Here is a 13,792-nt window from a genome sequence, read left to right on the forward strand (position 1 = left end):
AGCCACTTGGAATAGCTATCAACAACAACCAGGAAGAATTGCCCCTGAAAGAGCCCAGCGTAATCTATATGTACCCTAGACCATGAGTTTTGAGTTTCCTCCCACCTGTGAACTGGGGCCTGAGGTATTTCAGGCTGGGACTGTTGGTACACATAGCACCCATGTACCTTGGCCTCGATGGCTTTATCAAGGCCAGGCCACCACAAATGGCTGTGTGCAAGCGCTTTCATCCTGACTATCCCAGGGTGTCCCTCATGCAGAGAGATTAAGATTCTAGACTTCAATGAAGCTGGGATTACTACCCTGCTATCCCATAACAAGCATCCCTTGAAAGTGGACAACTCATGCCTCTTTTGCCAGAAACTTTGGAACTCCATATCCGGGCACGTGTCAGGCCATCCTGACAACACCCATGTCAGCACGCGTGTAAGCGTGTGATCAGTGGCAGTTTCTGCAGCCACATCCCTAGCACTGAGGGGAGACTCAGGCAGCTCGTGAATGGACAGAATATTAACAGCTGGAGCAGGATCAGGGTCCAAGGTTGACAGGGGTAATCTACTCAGGCCATCTACATGACCCATTTCCTTTCCAGGTTTGTGGATTAAAGTATAGTCATATGCTGACAGGAAGATGGACCAATGCAGCATACAAGGAGACAGGATATGTGGGGTTTATTTAATAGTGGTAAACAACCCCAACAAAGGCTTATGGTGATGCAGACCGTGTAGTGGCGGCCATATATGAAATCATGAAACCTCTTAATGCAGCCACAATAGCCAAAGCCTTCCTGTCAATTTGAGCGTAATTACGCTCTGCAAAAGACAGGGTCCTGGAATAATAGGCTACAGGGATCTGTGTCCCATCAGCCTTCAGGTGGCTAAGTACAACTTCCAGCCCATATGGAGATGCATCACAGGCAATGCAAATAGGTAGGTGCTCATTGAAGTGAGCTAAGCACTGCATTGGAAGTAAGCAAGGCTTTAACCTCATTGAAACCTTTTTCATGGACTTTAGTCCACTGCCATCAGGACTTTTTGTCTAAAAGCCTGTGCAAGGGTTCAGCTATCACAGCATTATGTGGTAGAAAAGCATGGTAAAAGTTTAATAGCCCCCAAAAAGCTTGTAGTTCACCCTTAGACATAGGGCTTGGGACTTGCTGAATAGCTTTCAATTTAGCTTCAGAAGGGTGAATGTTTTGAGCATCTATCCCGAATCCCAAAAAGTCAGTAGAATTGACTCCAATCTTACACTTGTCCTTCTTTAGCTTAAGGCCTGCTCTTCTAAAATGAAGCAAGATAGCCCTTAATCTCTCTGCCAAGTTTTGAGATGATTCCCCAGCAATGAGGACATCATCAAAATATGGGCAGACTCCAGGAATACCCTGCAGTGTGTTCTCCATAACACTTTGGAATATGCCAGGGGCTACATTCACCCCAAATTGCAGTCTCTTTACTTTAAAAGCTCCTCTATGGGTTACAATTGTCTGAGCCTCAGCAGCTGCCTCATCAACAGGCAACTGATAGGCCTGTGCCAGATCAAGCTTCACAAAAATGCGCCTGCCCCCTTGAGGGAGGCCAGGATATGGCTTATTATAGGAACTGGATAAGCGTGCTGCTGCAGTGCCTTGTTTAGTGTGCACTTGTAGTCTGCACATATATGTACAGTATGTCCCCATTAGCCTTTAGAGGTGTTACTATGGGGCTTTCCCATGGGCTAGAATCTACAGGTTCTAAGATGCCCTGCTGGAGCAATTTGTCCAGTTCAGCATCAATCTTGCTCTTGAGAGCAAAAGGTACTGTAAGGACCCACCCCACTTTGCATCTTAAGAAGACAGAACTCTTGGAATAGCTCTTCCAACAGGAATCCTTTATTAAGAGAAAATGGTTGCAGGCATGCTAGACAGGACTTGGGGTTCAAGCTCTCCCATTCAAGGTTTTAAGGGGTTCCCCAGTAGTCCCACCCAATCAACCCCCCTTCCAGTGATAGTTTCAAGTATCACAATTCCATCCCCTTTCTTCTTCCGTCTGGATGGAGACTTCAGATAACTACATGAAAGGCAATTACTCTTCTTTGATATGTTAACGCTTAGAGGCCACAATAAACACACATTCAGTCCTTTGAAGTGTGCTGAAGGAAGTGAGGGCCATAAAGCCCCTTTGCTCTCCCCCTTTTCTCCCTCTTATGGCAGAATCCAGAGAAGGCAGAATTGGGAGTTTCTATGTTTGATAATTAAAGATGAAATATAATTGGATTCTGACATCCGGCCCCTCTTAACAATAAGAGAGATCCACCTGAAAGAAAACACAAGTAAAGAATTTAGTTAGGCTTGTTAGGATACTCTGTGTGAAACTTCTTCAATAGCTTCGGAGCTCTGACGTGACGTTTATGGACCCACTCATTTTGTGAGGCAGGGAGGTGTTTCCAGGCAACTAGGTACTGAGTTGTTCCATGATATCTCCTAGAGTCAAGGATCTCTTTTATTTCGAAGTGTTGTTCCCCCTCCACCATGATTGGAGGTGGTGGTGGGGGGGATTTTTGGCCGTAGAGGTGACTGATGCTCTCTTTTCAGCAAGCTGCAATGAAAAACTGGGTGTATTTGCCTGAGGTTTTTGGGTAATTCTAATTCTACTGTTACTGGATTTATGATCCTTTTAATTGGAAAAGGTCCTATATATTTTGGTCCAAGTTTTTTACAGGGCTGTAGGGACTTTAGGTATTTTGTAGATAAGTACACCATTTCTCCTATAATGAATGGTGTAGGCTCAACCCTTTTTTTATCGGCTTGTGCTTTGTATGCCCGCCTAGCTTCATCTAGTGATTTTCTGACTATTGGCCAGGTGTTTTGTAGGTTTTCCATCCATTCTTTCAGTGAAGGGATCGTTGGTTCTTTTGGGGTTAACTCTGGCATAGGGTTGAAACTTTGGCCGTTGGCTATTTGAAAAGGAGTGTAGCCTGTGCTGGAGTGGACTGCATTATTGTAGGCAACTTCTGCAAAAGGAAGTAAGTCCGTCCAATCACTCTGTTGGAAATTTAAAAAACATCTCAAATATTGCTCAAGTACCGACTGGCACCGTTCCGCTTGTCCATCTCCTTGAGGGTGGTGGCTAGATGTCAATCCCTGAGTGGTCCCTAAGAGGGATAAAAATTCCTTCCAAAATGCAGACGTAAATTGCACTCCCCTATCAGAGATGATGCGTTGGGGTGCCCCGTGCAATCTGTAAATGTGCTGGATGAAAAGTTTTGCTAAGGCCTTTGCAGTGGGAATTTTTTGGCAAGGGATAAAGTGCACCTGTTTGGAAAATAGGTCCGTGACTGTCCAGATAACAGTATTCCCATTGCTTTCAGGCAATTCCACTATAAAATCCATGGCTATTTCCCTCCAGGGGGCTGAGGGACTTGCCACTGGTTGTAACAGCCCTGGCGATTTCCCTTGCAACCTCTTTGCTGATGCACAGGTTGGGCAGCTGGCAACATAACTTTCTATGTCCTTTTTTATTGATGGCCACCAAAATTGCCGTTTAATTAAGTGTAAAGTTTTTACAAATCCAAAATGCCCTGCTGATTTTGTGTCATGGCAAAGTTGCATGAAAGTTAGTCTTTGAGTTGTTGGTATATATAACTTTTCCCCTACCCAAGGCAATCCGTCTCTCATTGTGCACACATGTTTGTTTTTCTGGAACCAATCATCTGTTTCCAAACTTTTTCTGAATTCAATCCCAGTTTGGCTGTCCAGTTGTGGTTTTATTTTGGCTTGGGTTCTTGTGGTTACTGGCGCTGCCAGTTGTGATTCTGCCATTATTGGTCTAGAGTCTGTGGTTCGTGCGCTGTTATATTGGGGCATGCGAGATAGTGCATCTGCCAGGAAGTTCTTTCTTCCTGGTAAATGTTTGAGCTTAAATTGGAATTGGTGAAAATGCTGGGACCAGCGGGCTTGTTTGGGATTGAGTTTCCTGGAAGTTTTCAGGGCTTCTAAATTTTTGTGATCAGTCCATACCTGGAAGGGGATTTTGTTGCCTTCCAGGAACTGTCGCCACGTGAGTAATGCCCAACGTATCCCATAAGCCTCCTTCTCCCATACGGGCCAGCGCTGTTCTGTTTCCGTGAGTTTCTTAGATGTATATGCACAGGGTTGCAATACTGCATCATCATTTTCTTGTAATAGCACAGCCCCCACTGCCACATCACTTGCATCTGCCTGTATTATGAAGGGCTTGTCCATATCTGGGTGCCTTAGTACTGGTTCGGCAGAAAAAAGTCTCTTTAGTCTCTCAAACGCTGCTTGGCACTCCATTGTCCATGTTAGTGGCTGGCTAGGTTTTACTGAGGATGTTCCCTTCGTTTTTAGTAAGTTGGTGAGGGGCAAGGCTATCTGTGCAAATGAGGGGATGAATTGGCGGTAAAAATTTGCAAAGCCCAGGAAACTTTGTAGTTGCTTTCTTGTGCGGGGTGGTGCCCATTCTAATACTGCTCTGACCTTCTCTGGGTCCATTTCAATGCCCTGTGGGGATATGCGATAGCCTAGGTAGTCTATCCTTTCCTGGTGGAATTCGCATTTTGAGAGTTTGGCATATAGGTGAGCGGCTCGCAGCTTCTTTAAAACCGCTCTGACAAGTTTGACGTGTTCTTCTTTTGTTTCGGTAAAGATAAGAATGTCGTCCAAGTAAACAAGGACCCCCTTAAACAGGTGCTCCCTTAGAACGTCATTGATTAATTGCATAAAGACTGCAGGGCCCCCTTGTAATCCAAATGGCAAGACTTTGAATTGATAGCACCCCATGGGGCAGTTAAATGCAGTCTTCCATTCGTCCCCTTCCTTGATTCTCACGCGATAGTAAGCTTCCCTTAAGTCTAGTTTAGAAAAAATTTTCCCTTTCGATAGGTGTGACAGCATGTCTTTCATGAGGGGCAGCGGGTATAGGTTGCTTTCACTGATTGTGTTCAGGGCCCTATAATCCACGCATAAACGTAAAGAGCCATCCTTCTTCTCTCTAAAAAGGACCGGGGCAGCCACTTTAGGCTTAGCTGGTTCAATGAAACCTCTCTCCAGGTTTTTTTTTATAAATCTTTCCATTTCCTCCTTCTCCTTTGGGCTCATGGAGTATAATCTGGGTTTCGGGAGTTTTGCCCCAGGCTTGAATTCAATGGTACAGTCTGTGGGTCGGTGGGGGGGAAGCTCATTCGCCCTCTCCTCACTGAAGACTTCAGCAAGGTCCCTATATTCCTCTGGTATTTCTGTTAATCTTTTTTCCTCTCCTATGGATGCTTTTTCTATTCTTGATTCTGGTAGCCTCCCTTGGGGTTTTAAGTCCATAGGGTCCCCCTTCGGGAATTTGATTTCTGTCGTCCTCCAATTTACCCAGGGGTTCCATTTTTTCAACCATTCCATCCCTAGAATCATTGGGCATTCCATACCTGGGGTCACCACAAACGTTAAGTCCTCTTCATGGTTGCCCAGGGAGAGGTGTATTGGCAGAGTGGCTAGGGTAGCTGGCACCCCCCCTGCTATGGATCCATCTAGCTGGCCAAATGAGATTGGTTGTTCCAGTCTCCTGGATGGGATGCCCAGATTCCCCACTAGTGTTGGGCTAATGAGGCAGCGGGTACAGCCAGAGTCTATTAAGGCTTTCACCTTCACAGCTTCGGGCATGGGGGGGATTAATATAGTCACTGTTTTGAAGATGGGTGTGATGCGTCCACTTACCAGGGGTTCGCCTTCCGAGCTGTCATCTGAGGCATCCACCGTCCCTGTGGTGTAGGCTGGAGTTCTTTCCCCTTGGTGAGCAGAGGTGGGGTTTTCTGCAATTTCCATCATTTTCATGGCTGTTTCTTTTGGCTTAGCTGAATACCCTCTGGGTTTGTTGATTGGGGATCTGTCTGGGTTGTGCTGGGGGGCCTTTGAGCGGCATTCTACAGCTCGATGCCCTTCTCTTCCGCACTTGAAACACCCCATCTGCTTCTTGGCTGTATCCGATGATTTCACCGGTTGGTGTGTCAGCTCAGGCGGGGGGCGGCTCCATTGTTTTCCTCGGCGATGCCTCTTCAATATGTCGATCTCTGCTTCCTCTGCCAAGACGTACCATTCCTCAAGTCGATGTGGGTCTCCTCGGGGCAGGCAAGCATCATATAGATCATAGTTTAGTCCGTCTTTGAAACGGCCAAGGAGGATGTCTTCTGGCCAATTCAGTTTGCTGGCAATGGCTCGGAATTCTTGTGTATACTCAGCCACTGGGCGTTTGCCCTGCCTCATCGTTGTTATTCTTTCACGGGCTTTGCGATCAGCCAGGGGGTCTTCAAATCGTCTTCTCAACGAGGACATGAAACGGTTGAAGTTACTGAGTTCTGGGGCATTGGAGTCATGCAGGTTCACCACCCAATCTGCAGCTGGTCCATCCAGGGCAGATTGCACGATCCGGATGCGGGCTTTGTCGCTGGGGATGTCCTGCCCATATTCCTCCATGTAGCTGAGGACTTGGGTTAGGAAAAACCCCAAGCGTGTTGGCTCCCCTTTGAATTTCACCTCCAACGGTGGACGTCTTGGAATGGATCGGTGCCTCCATTGTGGGTGGTAGTGTCTTCCGTCCAGATTTCCATCTGTGGTCCGGTAGGGGGTGGGAGCTCCTGGATCAGTAAATGTCCCTGGGGTTGCAGGTTCCACGTCCCCCTCGGTGTCTCTCCCTTTGTGGCTCCAGGAACTGGGGCGGGCGTAGGGCTCAGGAATCTCCTCTCCTAGGGAGCTGAGAGTTCTCTTCATCAGGTCAATAGCTCTCTCTAGGATCCAGTCTGAGTACGGCATACAGCTTCCTCCCTCTTCACTTGCGTGCAGGGATTTCTCCATCTCCTGCTTCCATTCTGGTTGCTTGGTTCCCCGTCTCAGGGTCACTTTTCTTGATTCCTTTCCCCACTCGCTTTTCTTTCCAACGCCCATCGACCAGCGAGGCTTGTGGTCCTGTGTCTCCACCACTTCTTCTTCTGAGAAATCTGGCCTCTCGGATCCCAACATCTGGCAAGGTTCCAACTGGGTCAGCGGCTCTCTTTCCAGGGAGTTTTCTCCCTCTCTTGCTTCGTTGTCTGACATGGTAAATTTTTGCAAAATCCCCCGGCAAGGGTCTACCTTCCAGGTGGATTAATTTTGCAAGTCCTGTCTAATGTAAGGACCCACCCCACTTTGCATCTTAAGAAGACAGAACTCTTGGAATAGCTCTTCCAACAGGAATCCTTTATTAAGAGAAAATGGTTGCAGGCATGCTAGACAGGACTTGGGGTTCAAGCTCTCCCATTCAAGGTTTTAGGGGTTCCCCAGTAGTCCCACCCAATCAACCCCCCTTCCAGTGATAGTTTCAAGTATCACAATTCCATCCCCTTTCTTCTTCCGTCTGGATGGAGACTTCAGATAACTACATGAAAGGCAATTACTCTTCTTTGATATGTTAACGCTTAGAGGCCACAATAAACACACATTCAGTCCTTTGAAGTGTGCTGAAGGAAGTGAGGGCCATAAAGCCCCTTTGCTCTCCCCCTTTTCTCCCTCTTATGGCAGAATCCAGAGAAGGCAGAATTGGGAGTTTCTATGTTTGATAATTAAAGATGAAATATAATTGGATTCTGACAGGTACCCTCCTGGGCTTAACCCTGATGGGCGTTATGGAAGGATCTAATTGTAATGAAACTGGAGGCCCCTTGTAGGTTCCAAACACATCTGCAAATTCCTTGCAGACTTCTGCCAGGCTCCATGTTTACAAATTGTGCAGCCCTGTAATCTGGATTCCCAGAGCCTCGAACCAATCGAGTTCAATAAGACTCGTGCAACAACCAACACATCTAAGGGACCTTCAAAATCCTTGTACTGCACCTTAAGGGTGGCCTCCCTCTTAACACACACTTTAGAATTCTGAAAGTCTGTAAGTATTACATTGGATGGCCTGAGTTTAGCTCAAAGGCCACTGCTGCTGCAAATTTTCCTGAATGTGTTGAGGAAAATAATGGAGAGCAGACCCAGTGTCCAATTCCATTGATAAAGGAACCCCTTGTAACCTTACTTTAAGGGACAGTATCTTCTTGTATGTGCCTTCTTATGGTTTATGTGTACCTATCCTTAAAACATTTCTGCGTGTTGCGCAGAAACCCACCCTATTTTGGCTGGGGACCCTGATACCTTTCAGATGCAATTCTTCTCTAGGTTGTACCTTCTGATGATCAAAACATACGGATGCGATGTGGCTTTGCTTGCCGCATGCTCTGCAAATGGTGGAACAGAACTGGCAGTCAGCTCGTTTGTGGCGTCCTCCGCACCCGAAGCATTGAAGAGCTGTTGGGGCCTTTTCTGTGCATTTCTTCTGTCTCCTTACGGCTGCCTGGTGAAGCTTATCCACCTCCTTTTCAGGATCTTCCTCCGAATCTTCTCGCACATTCTCCTGGTGGACAGTGACTGTCTCTGGAGAGCTTCTGGTGGGCTGCAGATTCTTTACCGCTCCGCCTGCTGCTTCCTCTGCTGTAACCTGTTGCAGAGCATCTTGGAAAGAGACATCTTCTTTAGCGAAGATCTTCTGCTGTAAGTCTCTGTTCCTTAACCCGCATACAAAACGGTCACACAGTCTTTCTTCCAAGTCTTTAAACTCGCATGGTCTGGCTGCTCGCCTCAAGATCGCAATAAAGTCCTTAGCAGATTCACTTGCCCTCTGGTCCCTTTGTTCAAAAGTGTGCCTCCAAGAAATGATGGACAATTAGGCTGGAAATGCTCTTTCAGAAGTTTCTTTAAGTCAGTATATGTTGTTGACTCCAGGGAAGCAAGGGCCACCAGATTTTCTGCAATCTCAAAGGCTTCCTGCCCACAGACACATAACAGGGTTGCAGCCTTCAATCCATCTTCTCTGATCTGGTTTACCCTGAAATAATTCTCCACCCTCACTCCACCTCTGGGTGTGAGACATCGAACTTGGATAAACGGCCGATCTTCGCCATTCTGACTTGCACTTCACTACTCGCTTCTCTTAGGGAAGGGGTCTTTCAGCCGAACTCACCCTCCAGTGACGCTGTACTGGCAGGCTGGGATGCTGACTTTAACGCCGCCTTCCCTCTTCAGGACTTCTTTAGGTGAGCCTTTACAGCCTTCTTCTGTTAAGCTTGTAAAGCATCCCACCTTCGTCGCCAGTGTTAAATCCTCGCATTAATGGCGAATGATGAAGACACATCTTCCTTGAATAACTCTTTATTTCATTTTCCAGCCAGAACTCCAACAACGAGCAAAGGCACGCAGGCCTCCTTTTATATGCCCAAATCCCCAGACACAATGGCAACAGAAAACAGGCACTTTTCCCGCGTTGCGCATGTGCGCAAAGTCGGCGCCACTCAGTCTGGTCCCGGGCTGCTTCTGTAAAGCCCAGGACCATTGCAACATCCCAGGACACAACAGGGGCAATATGCTGACTCTAAACCACTTAGAGAGGTCTATAAAGCACTGTGAAAGGATATTTAAGTCTAAGTGCTATTGCTACATGGAAGTATGTCATACTTCTTGCACAGTCCCTTTATGCATTCCAAACTGATATATACCAACTTGTCTTCCAGCATTTAAAATTCCATCTGACTATAGTATATTGCTGGAATAACTTCCATGATAGTCTAATCTAGTCATTGGCTTTATCTCTTTGGAAAGTTTTAGTTTATATATATGAAATATATTTCAATGCATTTGTATGTATGGAGTGCATGTAGGTATCCTAGAGATAAAACTACAGTGAAGTCTGCCCATAGCCATTAAGCATCACACTTAATGAGTCTCCTATCCCTGCTTTTCCCTATGCAATTGTTAAATGAACATGCACATAGTTAAGTAGAGCACAGTGTACCTCAGGGATGGGGGAGGCCCTTGGGGGCCTAGCACAGGCTCTAAACCACCTCTCCTGGCTCTCCCATGATCTCCTCCACACATCAGAACACATTGTTTACTTCTTGCTCCTTGGGCCCCCACAAGCCTTTTTCCTGTCCCACCAGATCTCCCCATGCCTGATTTTAGGCCTGATTTTTGTCCCACCAAGCTAAATATCCTTTTTCTCATTACTTTCTAAAAAGCTCCAAGGTCTTCCAGAGAGCTGCAATGGACTGCTTTATCCTGTAGCTGTAGACAGTTCCATGATTCTGGAAATGTCCAGGCCCCAAGTTTGTCCCTGGACCACACAATGTGATTCCAGAATTGTGCCATGCACCCAAACAATATTCCATAGTGACCCATTCCAGCACTGTGGAAGGCTTCAGAACTCTTGAAAAATACGTGAGGAGGAGCGTATGGTGAACATGATGAACATCAGTCCTAAGACCAGCTGGGAACTGTTGAGGGAGGGAAATGCTTGCAGGAATACACTATGGGGGGAAGATCGGCTGGGGAGGGGGAGGGTGCTGCAGCATTCCTGTCATCAATCATAAGGACAAATGAACACAGGTATGCTGCAGCAGCTATAAGTAGTCATAAGTAGCTTTTCAGGGTCTACCATAACTTTCAAGTGACTGATTGTAAGTTGAGGACTATCTGTATTTTTCTACAAACAGTGCATTTTTGTATGCATGTTTAGAAAACTGCATCTCAAAATTCAGAAACTATAAACATCAAAATATAACTGATTTTAATGAACATATTACATCTGGAGTCTGTATTAAATTAATTTTAGATAATTTATGAACTAAACACTTTTTTTCCTGCCCCTTTTCTTTCTGAGTTTTTAGTAGTAAAACAAAATATGTTCACCTTGCGGATGTATTCTTGTAATCCATTCACACCATACATTCGGAACACAAACCACATTTTCAAAGAACGGAATCTTCTACCTAAAGGAATCTGCCAGTGCTGGAGATAAAACACAAATGACTTTTTATTCAGAATGGAATTGTCATCAAGAGGAGTAATAGATTAAACACTATCAGATTGTTTAATAAACAAAATTAGGATAATAAGGAAGAATCAAGGATCTGAAAGAGCAAATGCTATGCCAAGTTGAGATTTTGTAGGACACAAAGCAAGGTGCCATAGCACAGGCAGGATATATATAGAACCCAGGCAAAATGTATTCTTTCACAACTGGTTCTTGTCTCAGGCATCTTTTTTCTAGTCCTCCCAATACCTGAAGAGCAAAGTTTTGATTGTATCCAGCCTTTTTGTTTTTCCTTGGCAACTGTAGAATGTGCAAATTATTATTGTTACAGGGAAAAGAGTACTTACCCTGTAATCTGTAATGCATCCTGTAAAGGGTTGGGGATGAGTGAAGAGAAACAATTCAATATTATTGTAAGTATGAATTCATTATTTTGCCTTACGATATTTCAGGTAGCGTAAGCCATATATTTTAAAATTTATGTGGCAAATACACCTGAGCTTCAATGAAAGAAGCAATCTGTATAATACCATGGTAATTTGACTGAGTATGTATTTGGTAGAAAGTGCAAATCAGACTGTATGAAACACATACAGAGAAAATCCACAAATACTATACACAAATAAATGACCCCATGCAAAATTTTCTGCATAGTTGAAGCTGTTGTTAATAATATTTAAGAAAATTTCCTTCCACTGCAACTGAACGTATCCAAAGTTTAAAATACTTAAATATTTTAAGTATTTAAAATAATTTATCAAGAAAATGATCCAATTATATACTTCATTTTGTTTGATCTAAGACTCTAATCCTAATTCCAGCATTATATCTTCTGTTGGACAACTCATATAATCCCTCACTCAATAGAAAGACAGCTCTATTAATAGGCCTATTGGCCTATTGCAATCACATGCAATATATTTAGAATACAGAATAATATAGTTAGAAGGAACCTTGGAAGTCTTCTAGTCCAATCCTCTGCTCGAACAGGAGATCCCATACCATTCCAGACAAACGGCTGTCCAGTTTCTTCTTAAAAACTTCCAGCAATGGAGTACCCATGACATCCAGAGGCAAGCCATTCCACTGATCAATTATTCCCACTGTTAGGAAATATTTCCTTAATTCTAGGTTGCATCTCTCTTTGATAATCTTTCATCCATTACTTTTTGTCCTGCCTTCAGATGTTTTGGAGAGTAAGTCAACCGCTCTTCTCTGACAGCCCCTCAAATAATGGAAGATAATACTAGAAAATATTGAATCCTTTAGATTCAAAACACTGGAGCATGTAAGTTATGATGTGTTTCTCAGGTGCACAGTCAGTAACATCATTCTAACAGAAATCTGTTAATTTACAGAGCAGCCACTTAGGAATTAATTCCTTTCAAGATGCATTGGAAAGGCAGAAATGTATAAAATGAACTACACTGAATGTGGAATGAATGTATCTTTGTTTTTACAGCTATACAATTTCCTCTCACCACCTCTTTCCTCATAGATCCTTATGTCTAACTTTCAACTCTTCAAGCTGTATATGGGGATGGGGGAAGGACAGGAAAATAACTTGTTATTGGGTGCTATTTTATGGTAGATGGATATTGTACTGCTAGATATAATCCAGTGAATTAATTTCTAGTAATCTAATAAACTATTGTATTTATGAGAATGTCTTGCTTCACTTTTCTTAAGAGTCTCAAACTGACTTCCAGCTATTATTCTAAGTGTACTTAGTAAATAAAGTCAGTATAAAATTCTAAATTTTCACAGATATGGAAATGATACACTCAATCCTATCCTACCTGTTTTCAAATATATTCTCTTTTTCATCTACTGGTTCTGAGTTGTCACAAACCAAACCACATAACATATTGGAAAATAAATTTATGCCTAGTGAATCTATATAATTTCCATTACATAATAACCCAAAATATTTTGTTTTTCTTTTAAAGCCACCAATGGTACTATACTCTATTTATAGTTCCCAATACCTTTTTTAAAATAGGAGAGATAACATTTTTCCTAATAAAGCTATAAATAGCCGTACACAATAGATAGTAAACTAGGATACAAACTAAACTGAGGAAAACAGTTTTGGGGCTACAGCATGGAAGAGTATGCAAGTGGGAAAATTCTGCCTGTCCTATTTATTTCCCATACTTGCCAGCTTTTTTATTCCCATTAATATAGCAAATGTGTGATTGGAATATATAACTGAAGAAAAACATAATGGAACAGTGAGTAATTGAAAGGATGTAAATTCTAGTTACAAAGTAGGAGATATAAGAAACATACCCAAGACAATAAAGGACTTAAATTTTTATACACTAATGCTCAAAGTTTTGGGAACAAACAGGGTGAACTTGAAGTGTTAGAACATGAAGGCAGATATGATATAGTTGCCACTATTGAAACTTGGTAGGATGAAACTCATGACTTGAATGTACTGACGGAAGGATAGAAACTATTTAAAAGAATCAGATCTAACAAAAGAGGAGATGGAGTTGCATTATATATAAAAGATCACTACATCTCTACAGAAATACCCAAACCAAGGATGAAAACCTTCTAGAATCCATATGGGTCAATATAAAACGGGGGAAAACATGACATCGCCATAGGTGTATACTACAGGCCACCAAGCAGAAGAAATAGATGAACTCTTTGCTAACAAATTAACAAATGTGTGTAGGAAACATACCACTATAATAATGAGAAACTTTAATTACCCTGAGATCAACTGGGAGACACTCTGTAGCAAATGGGAGATCAAACAGATTCCTAACCAATTTAGCTGACAACTTTGTCATCTAAAAGGTAGAGGAGGGAACTAGAGGAAAACTATACTGGACCTAATTCTTACTAATAGAGAAGCAGTGATAGAGGAAGTTGAAATTGCCAGAACCTTCAGCGAGAGTGACCATGTCATACTA

At 43.5% G+C, this 13,792-nt stretch overlaps 1 protein-coding gene across 4 annotated transcripts in view; it reads right to left on the reverse strand.

Moving 5' to 3' along the window:
- DDC (dopa decarboxylase) overlaps positions 1–13,792 on the reverse strand; it is a 305,481-nt gene that overhangs the window by 32,632 nt on the left and 259,057 nt on the right. For all 4 annotated transcript variants that reach the window (XM_039336392.1, XM_039336393.1, XM_039336394.1 and 1 more), the window contains 2 exons: positions 11,210–11,229; positions 10,739–10,837 (listed from right to left, as the gene is read on the reverse strand). In XM_039336392.1, coding sequence (XP_039192326.1) covers positions 10,739–10,837; positions 11,210–11,229 — 119 coding nt within the window. The remainder of the gene's footprint in view (positions 1–10,738; positions 10,838–11,209; positions 11,230–13,792) is intronic.

The sequence above is a fragment of the Crotalus tigris genome, unplaced genomic scaffold, assembly GCF_016545835.1.
Source record: "Crotalus tigris isolate CLP2741 ecotype Arizona unplaced genomic scaffold, ASM1654583v1 scf7180000017666.379230911805:20528666, whole genome shotgun sequence".
In the NCBI taxonomy this organism is placed as follows: domain Eukaryota; kingdom Metazoa; phylum Chordata; class Lepidosauria; order Squamata; family Viperidae; genus Crotalus; species Crotalus tigris.